The sequence below is a fragment of the Phoca vitulina genome, unplaced genomic scaffold, assembly GCF_004348235.1.
Source record: "Phoca vitulina isolate PV1807 unplaced genomic scaffold, GSC_HSeal_1.0 scaffold66, whole genome shotgun sequence".
NCBI classification, from domain to species: Eukaryota; Metazoa; Chordata; class Mammalia; order Carnivora; family Phocidae; genus Phoca; species Phoca vitulina.
This window is the reverse complement of record NW_022589769.1, coordinates 4,002,867-4,020,059: the sequence shown is the minus strand read 5'-3', so window position 1 is coordinate 4,020,059 and position 17,193 is coordinate 4,002,867. Positions and strand designations below refer to the sequence as shown.

Genomic DNA, 17,193 nt, shown 5'->3' with positions numbered 1-17,193 from the left:
AAAGAGGCCCAAAGCCTCCCCCTGCCCAAGCCAAGGCTGGTGAGCCCTGGGACATCTGACACAGGAGACAATAGCATAGACAACTATAAACTCACCTCCTGAAAATGTATAACCACAGATCTGCTCTTCAGGGGTTTGAATGTACACTCTCTCCAATGTCTGGAAAGCCCTGGGTCAACCACTGTTGTGCATGATTCCCACAGCTGAAGCTCCACTGCACAGGGCTGGAAGTCAGCGACTGCCCCAAACAACAGGAGAAGGACCTCTGTTAAAGGAAAGATTACTCATGATGCTTGGAAAAGACCAGGCAGGCAGGCTGTATTCAGGGGGACTATCACAGTGGTATAGGGAGCACTGCAATGGGGTTTGGCCATATAGGGGAGAGAGATCAGGCTCTGATTACAACAGGGAAAAGTGGGGACTGAGAGCCAAGGAGCAGGGTGGGGGGTCTGTGGATGGAAAATTACCAAGAGGAACCATCAGGGATGGTGAAGTTCTGGCTAACTCGACCTGCCAGGACTCTTGCTGGAGGCAGCCCAGACTGATCAGAGGAACCCTGGCTGATGGCAAGGTAACCTATTATTCTGGCTAAATTGACCTAGCAGAATTCTTGCTAGGCCTGGCCAAGGCAGAGACAGAAGCCCCCCCACCCCAATGTCAGGTCCTCACTGAGATTTCCGCAGAACCTGAGTAGAATCTGGTCAAAGAAAGATACTAGAATTTGAAACTATTAAATACATATATTAACTGAAATTTAAAACTTACCAGATTTGGGGCGCCTGGGTGCCTCAGTGGGTTAAGCGTCTGACTCTTGATTTCAGCTCAGGTCATGATCTCAGGGTCACAGCATCAAGCCCAATGTCAGGCTCTACACTGAGCATGGAGCCCGCTTAACATTCTCTTTCCCCCCACACGTACTCTCTCTAAAAATAAATAAAATATTGAAAAAATTAATGAACTGGAAAATATGAGAGAGTCTCACGAAATTTCAGAATGGGAAAATAAAGAGGTTGAGAACTGGAACTCCTCAGATTCCAGAAGCACAAGGTATCCCAGATACTGTCAATCAACCCCGATTAAGACACATCAGAGTGGCAAAGAAGTGATCTTTCAAGGAACAAGTAGACAACCAATCTCCCACCAGCAAGGACCGAAGATGGTAGAATATACACCTTTAAAGCATTAAGAGAACAACTGTCACGTTAGATTTTATACCCAGCTCAACTATGATTTAATGTTAAAGGTGAAACAGATTTTTAGCACTGCGCTATCTGAAACCATCTTTCCCACTGATGGAGACTCACTCAAGGAAGAGAACCCCACACATTTATTCATATGCATCCGTGGCTGTTTTTGTGCCGCAACAGTAGAGTGTTGGCAACGACTGCCAAGTCTAATTCCATTCATTACAGTAAGTGTTGGCTGATCCTCCGTGTGAACCAGAGGAAGCAGGAGGGAGAAATTAAAGAGTAATTAATGAAATAGGAAGAAATGAACAAGAAGTCAAAACTACAGATCCAGTAGAGATTTTGAAAAGTCATTTGACACCTTTGCTGATAAATTTCAAGATGTAGGTTAAGTACAATCTGGCCAGATTGATTTGAGAAAGAATGTTTAAATCATTTCCTAGCCATTCAATCACTGAACCTACAGGCTGAAATGTACCTCTGAAAGACATCAGGCAAAGCTGAGTGAAGTGAGTAGCACACCAAAAAATAGATTTCAAGATTAAAATTTTTTTGTTCTGTGAAAGACCTTCTTTAAGAGAACGCAAAGATAAATACTTACAAACCCACATATCTGACAAAGGACTCTTATCTAGAATAGGTAAACTCAAATTTAACAGGGAAAAAAAATGGATTGCCACCCAAAGCTGGGGTGGCAATCCTTATATCAGACAAATTAGATTTTAAACCAAAGACTATAATAAGAGATGAGGAAGGACACTATATCATACTGAGTCATTCCAACAAGAAGATCTAACAATTGTAAATATCTATGCCCCTAACATGGGAGCAGCCAATTTTATAAACCAATTAACAAAATCAAAGAAACACATTGACAGCAATACAGTAATAGTAGGGGACTTTAACACCCCCCTCACCAAAATGGACAGATTATCTAAGCAAAAGATCAACAAGGAAATAAAGACTTTAAATGACACACTGGACCAGATGGACTTCACAGATATATTCAGAACATTCCATCCCAAAGCAATAGAATACACATTCTTCTCTAGTGCCCATGGAACATTCTCCAGAATAGATCACATCTTAGGTCACAAATCAAGTCTCAACTGGTACCAAAAGATTGGGATCATCCCCTGCATATTTTCGGACCACAATGCTTTGAAACTAGAACTCAATCACAAGAGGAAAATCGGAAAGAACTCAAATACGTGGAGGCTAAAGAGCATCCTACTAAAGAATGAATGGGTCAACCAGGAAATTAAAGAAGAATTTAAAAAATTCATGGAAACAAATGAAAATGAAAACACAACTATTCAAAATCTTTGGGATGCAGCAAAGACAGTCCTAAGAAGAAAGTATATAGCAATCAAGCCTTTCTCAAGAAACAAGAAAGGTCTCAAATACACAACCTAACCCTACACCTAAAGGAGCTGTAGAAAGAACAGCAAATCAAGCCTAAACCCAGCAGGAGAAGAGAAATAATAAAGATCAGAGCAGAAATCAATGAAATAGAAACCACAAGAACAGTAGAACAGATCAATGAAACTAGGAGCTTGTTCTTTGAAAGAATAAGATTGATAAACCCCTGGCCAGACTTATCAAAAAGAAAAATGACCCAAATAAAATCATGAAGGAGGGGCACCTGGGTGGCTCATTCGTTAAGCATCTGCCTTCGGCTCAGGTCATGGTCCCAGGGTCCTGGGATCAAGCCCCGCATCGGGCTCCTTGCTCAGCGGGAAGCCTGCTTCTCCCTCTCCCACTCCCCCTGCTTGTGTTCCCTCTCTTGCTGTGTTTCTCTCCGTCAAATAAAATCTTTAAAAAAAAAAAAAAAAATCATGAAGGAAAGAGGAGAGATCACAACCAACACCAAAGAAATACAAACAATTATAAGAACATATGATGAGCAACTATATGCCAGCAAATTAGATAATCTGGAAGAAATGGATGCATTCCTAGAGATGTATAAACTACCAAAACTGAACCCGGAAGAAATAGAAAACCTGAACAGACCCATAACCACTAAGGAAATTGAAGCAGTCATCAAAAATCTCCCAAAAAACAAGAGCCCAGGGCCAGATGGCTTCCCAGGGGAATTCTACCTAACATTTAAAGAAGAATTAATACCTACTCTTCTGAAACTGTTCCAAAAAATAGAAATGGAAGGAAAACTTCCAGACTCATTTTATGAGGCCAGCATTACCTTGATCCCAAAATCAGACAAAGACCCCATCAAAAAGGAGAATTACAGACCAATATCCCTGATGAACATGGATGCAAAAATTCTCACCAAAATACTAGTCAATAGGATCCAACAGTACATTAAAAGGATTATTCACCACAACCAAGTGGGATTTATTCCTAGGCTACAAGGTTGGTTCAACATCTGCAAATCAATGTGATACAATACATTAACAAAAGAAAGAACAAGAACCATACGATCCTCTCAATAGATGCAGAAAAAGCATTTGACAAAGTACAGCATCCTTTCTTGATTAAAACTCTTTAGAGTGTAGGGATAGAAGGTATATACCTCAATATCATAAAAGCCATCTATGGGACGCCTGGGTGGCTCAGTCAGTTAAGCGTCTGCCTTCAGCTCAGGTCATGATCCCAGAGTCCTGGGATCGAGTCCTGCATCAGGCTCCCTGCTCCACGGGGAGCCTGCTTCTCCCTCTGCCTCTGCCTCTCTCTCTATCTCTCATGAATAAATAAATAAAATCTTTAAAAAATTAAAAAATTAAAAAATAATAAAAAAATAAAAGCCATCTATGAAAAACCCACAGCAAATATCATTCTCAATGGGGAAACACTGAGAGCTTTCCCCCTAAGGTCAGGAACACGGCAGGGATGTCCACTATCACCACTGCTATTCAACATAGTATTAGAAGTCCTAGCCACAGCAATCAGACAACAACAAAAAAATAAAAGGCATCCAAATCAGCAAAGAAGTCAAACTCTCACTCTTTGCAGATGATATGATACTTTATGTGGAAAACCCAAAAGACTCCACCCCCAAACTGCTAGAATTCATACAGGAATTCAGTAAAGTGGCAGGATATAAAATCAATGCACAGAAATCAGTGGCATTCCTATACACCAACAACAAGACAGAAGAAAATTAAGGAGTTGATCCCATTTACAATTGCACCCAAAACCATAAGATACCTAGGAACAAATCTAACCAAAGAGGCAAAGAATCTGTACTCAGAAAACTATAAAATACTCATGAAAGAAATTGAGGAAGACACAAAGAAATGGAAAAACGTTCCATGCTCATGGATTGGAAGAACCAATATTGTGAAGATGTCAATGCTACCTAGAGCAATCTACACATTTAATGCAATCCCTATCAAAATACCATCAACTTTTTTCAAAGAAATGGAACAAATAATCCTAAAATTTGTATGGAACCAGAAAAGATCCCGAATAGCCAGAGGAATGTTGAAAAAGAAAAGCAAAGCTGGCGGCATCACAATTCCGTATTTCAAGCTCTATGACAAAGCTGTCATCATCAAGACAGTATGGTACTGGCACAAAAACAGACACATAGATCAATGGAACAGAATGGAGAGCCCAGAAATGGACCCTCAACTCTATGGTCAACTAATCTTCAACAAAGCAGGAAAGAATGTCCAATGGAAAAAAGTCTCTTCAACAAATGGTGTTGGGAAAATTGGACAGCCACATGCAGAAGAATGGAACTTGACCATTTCCTTATACCACACACAAAAATAGACTCAAAATGGATGAAAGACCTAAATGTGAGACAGGAGTCCATCTAAATCCTAGAGGAGAACACAGGAAGCAACCTCTTCGACCTCAGCCACGGCAACTTCTTCCTAGAAACATCGCCAAAGGCAAGGGAAACAAGGGCAAAAATGAACTATTGGGACTTCATCAAGATAAGAAGCTTTTGCACAGCAAAGGAAACAGTCAACAAAACCAAAAGACAACCGACAGAATGGGAGAAGATATTTGCAAATGACATATCAGATAAAGGGCTAGTATCCAAAATCTATTAAGAACTCATCAAACTCAACACCAAAAGAACAAAGAATCCAATCAAGAAATGGGCAGAAGACATGAACAGACATTTTTCCAAAGAAGACATCCAAACGGCCAACAGACACATGAAAAAGTGTTCAATATCGCTCGGCATCAGGGAAATCCAAATCAAAACCTCAGTGAGATACCACCTCACACCAGTCAGAATGGCTAAAATTAACAAGTCAGGAAATGACAGATGTTGGCGGGGATGCGGAGAAAGGGGAACCCTCCTACACTGTTGGTGGGAATGCAAGCTGGTGCAGCCACTCTGGAAAACAGTATGGAGGTTCCTCAAAAAGTTGAAAATAGAGCTACCATACGATCCAGCAATTGCACTACTGGGTATTTACCCCAAAGATATAAAAGTAGGGACCCGAAAGGGTACGTGCACCCCGATGTTTATAGCAGCAATGTCCACAGTGGCCAAACTGTGGAAAGAGCCAAGATGTCCATCAACAGATGAGTGGATAAAGAAGATGTAGTATATATATACAATGGAATATTATGCAGCCATCAAAAGGAATAAGATCTTGCCATTTGCAACGACGTGGATGGAACTGGAGGGTATTATGCTGAGCGAAATAAGTCAATCAGAGAAAGACATGTATCATATGATCTCACTGATATGAGGAATTCTTAATCTCAGGAAACAAACTGAGGGTTGCTGGAGTGGTGGGGGGTGGGAGGGATGGGGTGGCTGGGTGATAGACATTGGGGAGGGTATGTGCTATGGTGAGTGCTGTGAATTGTGTAAGACTGTTGAATCACAGACCTGTACCTCTGAAACAAATAATGCATTATATGTTAAAAAAAAAAAAAAAAAGAAGAAGAAGATAGTAGGAAGGGAAAAATGAAGAGAGGGATATCGGAGGGGTAAATGAACCATGAGAGACTATGGACTCTGAGAAACAAACTGAGGGTTCTAGAGCGGAGGCGAGAGGATAGGTTAGCCTGGTGGTGGGTATTAAAGAGAACACGTATTGAATGGAGCACTGGGTGTTATACGCAAACAATGAATCATGGAACACTACATCAAAAACTAATGATGTAACGTATGGTGATTAACATAATAAAATTAAAAAAAAAAGAAAGAAAAAAATGGAAAATGGGCAAAATGCCTGGAGACATTTCACCTAAGAAGACATACGAGTGACACACAAAAAAAATGTTCAACAGTACTAGCCATTAGTCAAATGAGAACACTATATACCTATTAGGACAGTTTAAAAAAAAAAAAAAAGTGACACCAAATACTGGAAAAATGTGGAGAAGCTAGTTCTTGCATATATTGCTGGTGGGAAAATGTAAAATGGTACACTCTGGAAAAAAGCTAAACATACACTTACCATTTGATCCAGCAATTGCATTCCTAGACATTTATCCCAGAGAAATTAAAAAATATGTTTCATGCAAAAGCCTGTCATGATTATTCGTAGCACTATTATCTGTAATAGCCCAGAACTTAAAACAACCAGAAGAGCCTACTTTGGGTATGTCCCTATACCCTGGGATCCTACTCAGCAATGAAAAGGAACATATCTTTTATTTGACAGAGAGAGAGCGCACAAGCAGGGGGAGTGGCAGGCAGAGGGAGAAGGAGGCTCCTTGTGGAGCAGGAAGCCTGATGTGGGGCTCGATCCCAAAACCCTGGGATCATGACCTGAGCAGAAGGCAGACACTTAACTGAGCCACCCAGGCGCCCCGGAAAGGAACATACTACTGATACAGGCAACAACTTGGATGAATCTCAAGAGCATTACGCTGAGTAAAAAGAAAGCCAAATTGAGAAGGTCACATATTATAAGATATTATTTATATAACATTCTCAAAATGATCAGTTATAGATATTAAGAATAAATTAGCAGCTGCCAGGGTCAGGGGTGGTGGGGAAAGGAGTGGTCGTGGCTACTTCCCTGAGGTAGCACAAGGGAAATGTTATGGTGGTAGAAAGAATTCTGCATTTTGATGGTGGAGGTAGGAAGATGAATCTACACCTATGATGAAATGTCAGAACTATATACACATGTTCTACCAACATTAATTTCTGGGTTTTGATATTGTACTAATAATTATGGAAGATGTGACCACTGGGAGAAACTGCATGAAAGATACACAGGACCTCTCTGTACTTACTATCTCTGAACCTTCTGCAAATCTGTAATTATTTCAAAACAAGAAGTTTTAAATGTTACACACCAGGCCCAGATCGTGTTATAGGCAAGTTGTAATATTTTACAGTTAAGTGTTCCAGAATAGAAAAATAAAACCTTTCTCTTCTCATTTTAATGAAGTATTATGATATGAACATCCCACAAGAACAATACAGGAAGAGAAAGAAGCCCAGCTGCACACTTGAATACAGATGTTACTAATACATTAATAAGCAAAATTCAACAATCTCTGGAATCCAAGGGATGTACTGAAGTATGAAAGATCATTCAGAACCCTTCTGGTGGGGTATCTAATAATTGCATTGGAAACATCTTGATCAAAATCCAGAGAAGGACAAGTGACATTGGCAAGATGGCAGGCCTAGAAGCCAAGACCCTCACTCCTCCATGGAAACACCAAATGTATAATAAAATGGACCAAAGTATTCCGTGAGAAGTCTAAAAGCAGCAGTATCATCCAAATGAGTGCCCAACCAAGAAGAAGCTGACCTCAAGACAGTAGGGAATCCCATGGTGTTTTTGCTTGCCTGTTACAGTATGGTTTCAAGGAAGCCAACCAATTCCGGACTCCTTCCTCGGGATGGAAGGAAAAGTGTGGAACTTGGCTTATGACGTTCGGACTGGCCTGGGGGCTGCCAGAGGGGCAGGGTTCTGTCTCTTCTGTCTCTCCTGGCTCAGAGTGCTGATGAGAAGGGTGGCCTAGCCTGGATGTCAGGTTGGAAGTTGCTGAAAGCACTTATGGGTACCCATGCAAGAGAGGGCTGTAGGGAGTCTGCAGACCAGCAAGCGGCTAGGGGCAAGATTATAGGCAGAATGCAATACTGTATCTAAACCGCTGAGAAGCAGGGGTGAGGCTCCTAGGGAAAGGAAAATATATAAAAGAAGCTGGGTATACTGGGGATGTGAAATTAAGGCACACACATGGGCCCAGGGAAGACACAACCCTCCAAAAATATTTGGGAGAACCCTGAGCCTTTATATCAGGCTGATCCGTGAAGGTGTTCCCCCCACGCAGGGACAGTCTACAAAGACTGGGAGAGGTGGAGGTCTTTTCAAATGCCCAGTCTCAACAAAAGATGACAAGACATAAAAGAAAGAGGGAAGGAGGGCCCATTCAAAGGAGTACAGAAAACCTCCAGAAATGAACTCTCAAGACCCATAGGCCTCTCTCACTTACATGGCAGAGACTTTAAAACAACTGTCCTAAATATGCTCAATCACCTGAAGAAGGTGGGCAGACAACTAAATGAAATGAAGAAAATAACGTAGGAGCAAAATGAGAATATCAACAAAGAGAAAGAAACTTTAATAACCAAATTCTGGAGGTGAAAAATCCAGTATATGACTTTATGCTGACTGCAGGAGATTCGCTTTAGATCTGAGGACACATAAAGGTTGAAAGCCAAAGGATGGAAAGAGATCGTCTATACAAATAGTAACCAAAAGAGAACAGGGGTGGCTATGCTGATAAGGGACAAATCAAATTTAAGAAAAAAAAAACCATTACAAGGGACAGGAAGGGACATTATGTAATGATAAAAGGGTCCATTCACCAAGAAGAACAATTATAAGTATATATGCACCAGACATCAGAGCTTCTAAATATCTGAAGCAAACATGGACAGAATCGAAGGGAGAAAAACATAGTTCTGCATTGAGGGTGCCTGGGTAGCTCAGTTGGTTAAGCATCTGCCTTTGGCTCAGGTCATGATCTCAGGGTCCTGGGATTGAGCACTGCATCGGGCTCCCCACTCAGTGGGGAGTCTGCTTCTCCTTCTGCCCCTCTCCCCCAATCATGCTCTCTCTCTCTCAAATAAATAAATTTTTTTTTTTTAAAGATAGTTCCACATTGAGACCTTAAACCCTCCCAACCCACCCACCCACTTTCAACCATGGATAGAACAACCAGAAGGATGATCATTAAGGGAATAGAGAATTTGAACACTACAGATCAATTGGACCTAACAAACATACAGCACTCCACCCAACAACAGCAGGATATATATTTTTCTCAAGTGCACATACAAATTCTCCAGAATACACCATATGTTACACCACAAAATAAGTCTTTTTTCAAAAGATTTTATTTATTCATTTGACAGAGAGAGCACAAGCAGGGGGAGCAGCAGAGGGAGAGGGAGAAGCAGGCTCCCTGCTCAGCAGGGAGCCTGATGTGGGGCTTAATCCCAGGACCCTGAGATCATGACCTGAGCCGAAGGCAGATGCTTAACCAACTGAGCCACCCAGGCACCCCCCAAAAATAAGTCTTAATAAATTTTTGAAAACTGAGATCACACAAACTATCTTTTCCAATCACAAAAGAATGAAATTCCTAGAAACTTAGAACCAGAAATCAATAGCAAGTGGAAAATTGGAAAATCAAAAATTGTGCAAAATTAAACAACACTCTTGACCAATGGGTCAAATAAATCACAAGGTAAATGAGCAAGTATCTTGAAAGTATGATGAAATGGGGGAAAAAAAAACATGCCAAAACCATGGTATTTAGAGAAAGCAGTGCCAAGAAGGAAGTTTACATTCTTTTCCTATAAATACTTACATGAAAAAAGATCTCAGATCAACAACCTAACTTTACACCTTAATGAATTAAAAAAAGTGAACCCAAAACTAGCAGAAGGAAATCACAAAGATTCAGAGATAAATGAAATAGTGAATAAAGAGAAAAATTAAGTTTTTTTTAAAAGATCAATAAAACTGAGAAAACTTAGCTAGATTGGCTAATTAAAAAAAAAAAAAAAAAGAGGATTCACCTAAAATCAAATGAAATAGAGGACATTGCAGCCAATTTTTACAAAAATAAAAAGGATTTTAGGAGTACTGTGAACAATTGTATAACAAATTGGACAACCTAAATGAAATGGATAAATTCCTAGAAACCTCTAACTTGCCAGGACTGAATCATGAAGGAATAGAAATCTGAACAGCCCTGTAACTAGTGAGAGGATTGAAACAGTAACTAAAAACCTCCTCACAAAGGAAAAAAAAAGGAAAAAAAACAAAAAAAACAAAAACCAGCCCAGGACTGGATGGCTTCACTAGTAGATTCTATCAAGCATTTAAAGAATGAAAAGCTATCCTCCTCAAACTCTTACAAAAAATTGAAGAGCGAACATGTCCAAATCTACTCTATGAGGCCAGCATTCCCTCTATACCAAAGCCAGAGAAAAACACTTCAAGAAACAAACTACAGACCAATATCCCTGAAGAATATAGATGCAAAATCCTAAAGAAAAGAAAAGAAAAGAAAAGAGTACTAACAAACAGAATTCAAGAGTGTATTAGAAGGATTATACACCACAACCAAGTGGGATTTATTCCTGAAATGCAAGGACGGGTCAACATAGGAAAATTATTTGATAGAATATAACACATTACCAGAATGAAAGACAAAAACCACATGCTTGTCTCCGTTGATGCAAAGAAAACATTTGAACAAAAATTCAATATCCTTTCATGATAAAAACACTCAAAAAACAGACTAGAAGGAAATTTCAACTAATAAAAGGCACACACGACAAGCCCACAGATAACATATCCAATGGTAAAAGACTGAAAGCTTTTACTCTGAGATCAGGGTAAGACAGGGATGTCTATATTGGCCTCTTCTATTAAATACAGTACTAGGAGCGCTAGCCAGAACAATTAGGCAAGAAAAAAAAAAGGCATCCAAATTGGAAAGGAAGACATTATCTCTGTTCTCGGACAAAATGAACATATAAATATATATAAAACCTATGTACCTCCAGAAAACCCTAAAGATTATACAGACATACACTCTATTACAACTAATAAATTTGGCAAAGTTGCAGAATACAAAATTAACACAAAAACTGGTTGCATTTCTATACACTAACCAAAAGGAAATTAGGAGAATAAATTCCATTTACCATCTTATTAAAAGACATAAAATACTTGGGAATAAACTTAACCAAGGAGCTGCAAGACCTGTACACTGCAAACTATAAAACATCGCTGAAAGAAATTAAAGAAGATAGAAATAAATGGAAAAATATCCCACGTTAATAGATTGGAATACTTAGTGTCATTAGGATGTCAATACTACTCATTAGGATGTCAAAACTACTCATTAGGAGGTCAATACTTAAAGGAATCACCATCAAAATCCCAATAGCCCTTTTTTACAGAAATTTAAAAAAGCAATCGGGGCACCTGGGTGGCTCAGTCATTAAGTGTCTGCCTTTGGCTCAGGTCATGATCCCGGGGTCCTGGGATCGAGCCCCACATTGGGCTCCCTGCTCAGCAGGAAGCCTGCTTCTCCCTCTCCCACTCCCCCTGCTTGTGTTCCCTCTCTCGCTGTCTGTCTCTATGTCAAATCAATAAAATCTTTTTTAAAAATCCATCCTAAGGGGCACCTGGGTGGCTCAGTCGTTAAGCATCTGCCTTCGGCTCAGGTCATGGTCCCGGGGTCCTGGGATCGAGCCCCACATCGGGCTCCCTGTTTGGCGGGAAGCCTGCTTCTCCCTCTCCCACTCCCCCTGCTTGTGTTCCCTCTCTTGCTGTCTCTCTCGTCAAATGAATAAATAAAAATCTTTAAAAAAAAAAAAAATCCATCCTAAAAATCATATGGACTCTCAAGGGCCCCCAAATAGCCAAAGCAATCTTGAAAAAGAGCAAAGTTAGAGGTCTTCTACTTCCTGGTTTCAAACTTATAACAAAGCTACAGTAATCAAAGCAGTATGGTATTAACACAAAGATATACAGACCAATGGAATAGAATAGAGAGCCCAGAAGGAAACTCTTGTGATTTTTGGCAAGAGTGTCAAGACCATTCAATGGACAAAGCACAGTCTTTCCATCAAATAGTGGGGAGGCAGGGCAGGGGGCGGGGATGGGTGTCTACATCCAAAAGGATGAAGTTGGACCCTTCTTTTATACCCCATACAAACATTTGCTCAAAATGGATCAAATGCCTAAATATAAAAACTGAAACTATAAAGCCCTCAGAAAACGGGGAAAGTTTCACAACACTGAATTTGGCACCAAGGGCACAGTCATCTAAAGAAGACAGACAAATTGGACTTCATCAGAATTGAACACTTCTGTGCACAAAATGACACAATCAACAAAGTATAAAGGCAACTTATGGAATGGGAGAAAATATTTGCAAATTTTATCTGATGAGGGGTAAATATTCCGAATATATAGAGAACTCCTGCAAACTCACCACCAACAAAACAACTTCATTAAAAAATGGTCAAAGGAGGAGCATGTGACTCTTGATCTTGGGGTCATGAGTTCGAACCCCACATTGGAGATTACTAAAAATAAACTGAAAAATGTTAGAAAAAATGGTCAAAGGACCCGAATAGACATTTCTCCAAAGAAGACATCCAGACAGCTGACAAGCATGTGCAAAGATGCTCAATATCAGTCATCGTCAGGGAAATGTGAATCAAAACCACAATGACCTATCACCTCACACCCATTAGTATGGCTACTATATTAAAAAAAAAAAAAAAAGGAAATAAGTGTTAGCAAGGATGTGGAGAAATTGGAACCTTTGTGTACTCTTGGTGGACATGCCAAAAAAAAAAAAAAAAAAGATGCACCCACTCTGGAAAACATTATGATGGTTCCTCAAAAAATTAAACATAGAATCACCATATGATCTAGCAACTCCACTTCTGGGTATATACCCAAAGGAATTGAAAGTACGGACTCTAACAGATTTTGGTACCTCCATATTTGTAGCAGCTTTATTCACAATAGCTTAAAGTTACAAGCAACCCAAAAGTCCATCACAGATGAATGGATAAGCCAATGTGTGATACATACAATGCAACATTATCCTTAAAAAGGAAAGACATTCTGACACTTGTTACATATGGGCGAACCCTGAGGACATTATGCTAAATGAAGGAAGCCAGTCACAAAGAGACCAATACTGCATGAATCTACTTTTGGGAGGCACCTAGAGGAGTCAAAATCATGGAGACAAAGTCTCCCACTGCTGGTGGAGGGGGGAAGGGGGGCCGTTGCTTAACGGGGACAGAGTTTCAGGTTTGCAGGATGAAAAAAAAAAAGTTCTGGAGGTGAATGGTGGCGATGGTCGCACAACACTATGAATGTCCTAAAGAGCGCTTTCCTGTGCACTTATACGTGGTAATTAAAATTTTTTAAGTTAAAGAACGTTTACGGAGCACCCACTCCATGCTAGGCATGGTGATACACCAATAAGCACTGTACTTCTAAGTGAGGTAACTATAAAAGAAATGAACACATTTAAGGAGCCAGAATTCTAAGAGCATGAACCGGCACAGACAGACGGACACCCAAACACACAGGAATTTATAACTGGGTTTATCTGAAACAGACTGGACATTTTGGCAGAAAGCTAGAAAATATCTTAAAAGTATATCTCATCTGGAAAAGAACCAAAAATATAATCTCTGTAGAGGACAGAAAAGGCATTGAATAGAATTCTTTAACGTTCATATTTCATTTTTTAAGAAATTCAACCCATGACCAATAGGCGGGAACCCACCCCCCCACCCAGAAGCAGATGCTGTGACATGTTTGGTGTCTAGACTTTTCCATCACGGTTGGGTGGGGACACATCAGAAGCCGTGTGAAGTCAGCAGCCAGATAAAGATACGCTCTCTCTGCTTCTACCGCACACTCTATTGTCAACCCCATTCCACCCAGACCAGAAAACAATTAAGGACAAGAGATCTGAAAGAACAACTTATAAACTCACCTGCTGATGGCGACTTGCCTAGGGAGGGCGCCCAGGGTCCGTCACTTCTAAGTTGAAGAGATCCACATTTTGGTGTGAGCCACAGATTCCAGGGGTGAGGCTAGATTGCTCTGAAAGTGGAGGGAAACCACCCAGAGGTCACCAGATACTCTAGATCTACCCGAATGTCCCTGCTGCTTTGGTGACCTGGATATACTCTCTTTATCCTTCAGGAGTCAGCTCAGGCATGACCCCCCTGAACTTCCCTTCACCCCCACTTTGGGTTGGGTGCATCCCCCATGCTCCCAAAGCCTTGGGTGCTGGAGTTCAGCCCTCTCCCTAGGCTGGGAACCCCAGGGTGGGGTCGAGGTTGGGGGCACACCATGTCTTGGTTCTCTGCATCGCAGGTGTAGGGAACCACCTGACCATACCTCCTGCTCTTTTCCAAAGGGGGAGAGGTCCTTTTAATGAGGGTTCCCCTGGGCCTGATGCTGCTGGGGACTGCCAAAAGGGCTCCCCATCCTCTGGGCGCACAGCACGGCCTTCTCTTCTCTTTCCAGTTTGAGATTGTGCCTAAGCCAGCACCAGGCGGCCAAAGATTTCAGATTCCTTCACCTTCTCCCACCAATCCCAGCTCCTCAGCAAGGCCAGGATTCTTGGCTGGGACAGAAACACCAGCATGAAACGCCAGGAGGCTCAGGGATCACACTTGCTCCACATACAGCAAAGGAGAGCTTGGAGTCGAGGATTTCAAAATACTTCTGGGGACAATGAAGTTCACAACTGGTCGGGAGGATTCTCTACCTTCCTCTATACCTGCACTGCTCTCTAGGAGACAGCCTGGCCCCCTGGGCCCACCTCTGCAGATGGACCTCCATTCCAGCAACTGTTCTTGTGCAAGAGGTTTTTTCCCTTGCTCAGCTGCTAAGTCTGAGGCTTCCACTGTGTGAGCCTGGCCTGCCCTGGGGTCTTCCTAGCTCGGGATTGGCTTTCCCTGCCCTCTACAGCATCTCCCTTAAGACATGAGGCTCCTTGAAGTGGACTGATGGTCCCCAATTCCTTCATCATAGGCCCGGTGGGAGAGTGTCCCTCTTTAGGGTAGATACTGAATCTGAAACTGAATTGTTTTGGGGGGCACTTGAGAGGGCCTCCTTTTTGAGGGGCTGGTTTCCACAAACACCTGCTAGGGGCACCCAGGCCCCAAGGATACAGCCTTCAAAGCTGTTCACTTTCTTTGGGAAGGCAGACTTGTCCCTTAAATTTTGTACTGAAAAATAAATCTGGCAGAATCCCTTAACACAAACACTGGATTGATGGGGCTAATCATCCACTGGAATGATAGAGGAGGCTTGGGTGGCTGTGAAATCTGCCCACCAGTAGGAGGCCCCCCCCCCAAGCTCTCTGTACCCAGAGTCCTAAGGTCCCGATTCTGGAACAAAGGGCAAAGCATCAGACACCAGGAATGGGTCAACCAGAATATGAGATGCCAGATTCAGTTGCCCAGGCCTCCCCACACATAAATCCCCAGCACACAGCAGATGCTCAATAAAGTTTAGAAGAAGGAACTCTATAGAGAGTTTGAGAGTTTTCTGAAGATGGAGTGAATGGGGCCAGCCCAGTGCATTCCCACACGCTGGAGGGACGTGGCAGGGGAGGGGTGCTCTGAGTTGTTGAGCATGGGCTATACTGTCATGGGTTACCGAAAGACCCCAGAGTCCAGGCACTACTCTTTGAAAGATGTTTGATCTTTTCTTAGACCTTACAGTAGCCCAGTGAGGCATGCATGACCCCATGTAATGGAAGAAGCAGGCTCAGAGAGCCCAGCGGACTTACACGAGGTCATCCAACTAGCAGACGGCCAGGCTGGCACTGATCTGGGCCCATTGGACCCTCAAGGCTGCCAGCATCAGCCACCACCTCCTACATTTGCAAGAGCTGTGCTCTATGTAGTCTACCATTGACATGAAGAGTCAAGTGCACATTTGCCCTGTTCCAAGACACATCCGTAGTGCTTATTCATTTTTCCTCACTGCACATTAAAATGCCCGATGAGCCATGTCACACATGATCAGAAATGCACCCACAACCGTCAGGCGCACTATGCTAGGCCTTGTTGCAGGGAACTTGGCCCAGGAAGAAAAGGAAGGAACGAGACTGCTCATAGTGGAAAGCAAATCACTGGAATGTTGGAGGGGGGCTGGGCAGAGGCTGAGCAGTTCAGAGGTTGATGCGCAGTTGATTTATAACCACACGACCTCAGTTTCTAGATCTGTTCAAAGGATCGGTGATTTCTGGTCCAGACAGGAAACTGCAGAAGGTTCCCAACCTGCCTCCCACGCTCTGTCCCCAACCAAGCACTTACCAGGAAGACAGCAGTAGGCTGGGCATGCGCCCAGACCCCAAGGGGGAAGCTCAGTTCTCCTTTCTCAAGGCAGATTTGACGACACCAACACTGCAATTTGGAGTGTATGGCTGGGTATGCACGCACATGTGCAGAATTTAGAGAAAAATGGATGGGACAGGGAATGATTCCATTGAAAATACCTATTAACAGTTCTACAGCATATAAAGAGCAGGTACAAATAAATTTTTTTTTTTAAGGTTTATTTATTTGACAGAGAGATAGAACAAGTAGGCAGAGAGGCAGGCAGAGGGAGAAGGAGAAGCAGGCTCCCCGCCGAGCAGGGAGCCCGATGTGGGGCTCGATCCCAGGACCCTGGGATCATGACCTGAGCCGAAGGCAGCTGCTTAACCAACTGAGCCACGCAGGCGCCCCCAAATAAAATTTTTAAAAATCCAGTCTCCATGGAATGACTTGGTAAAGGAGAGAACAGGCAAAAGAAGAGAAATACAGCTAAGGGGTAAACATTAGGCAGAAAATTTAATTTTACTGGTAACCAAATACAAATGAAAGTAACAATGATAGTTTTATTACGCTGCAGAGTAGGTATTTAAGTAATAATACCCAGAACCGGTGAGGCTGTGGGCAAAACCAGAGCCCTCAAATTCTGTAACTGGCAGTTTGAATTAGTACCTCAGGAGTGGGTTTCTAACGTCTTTTTAAAAC

The 17,193-nt window shown here is 42.0% G+C and overlaps 1 protein-coding gene across 1 annotated transcript in view; it reads left to right on the top strand.

The window, feature by feature from the left end:
- Positions 1 to 15,649, top strand: part of LOC116624395 — a 143,683-nt gene extending 128,034 nt beyond the window's left edge. Inside the window, 1 exon segment of the mRNA XM_032392234.1 lies at positions 14,687 to 15,649. Within this exon segment, the coding sequence (XP_032248125.1) occupies positions 14,687 to 14,691 (5 nt within the window). The 3' untranslated portion in view covers positions 14,692 to 15,649.
- The last annotated feature ends 1,544 nt before the right edge of the window (positions 15,650 to 17,193 follow it).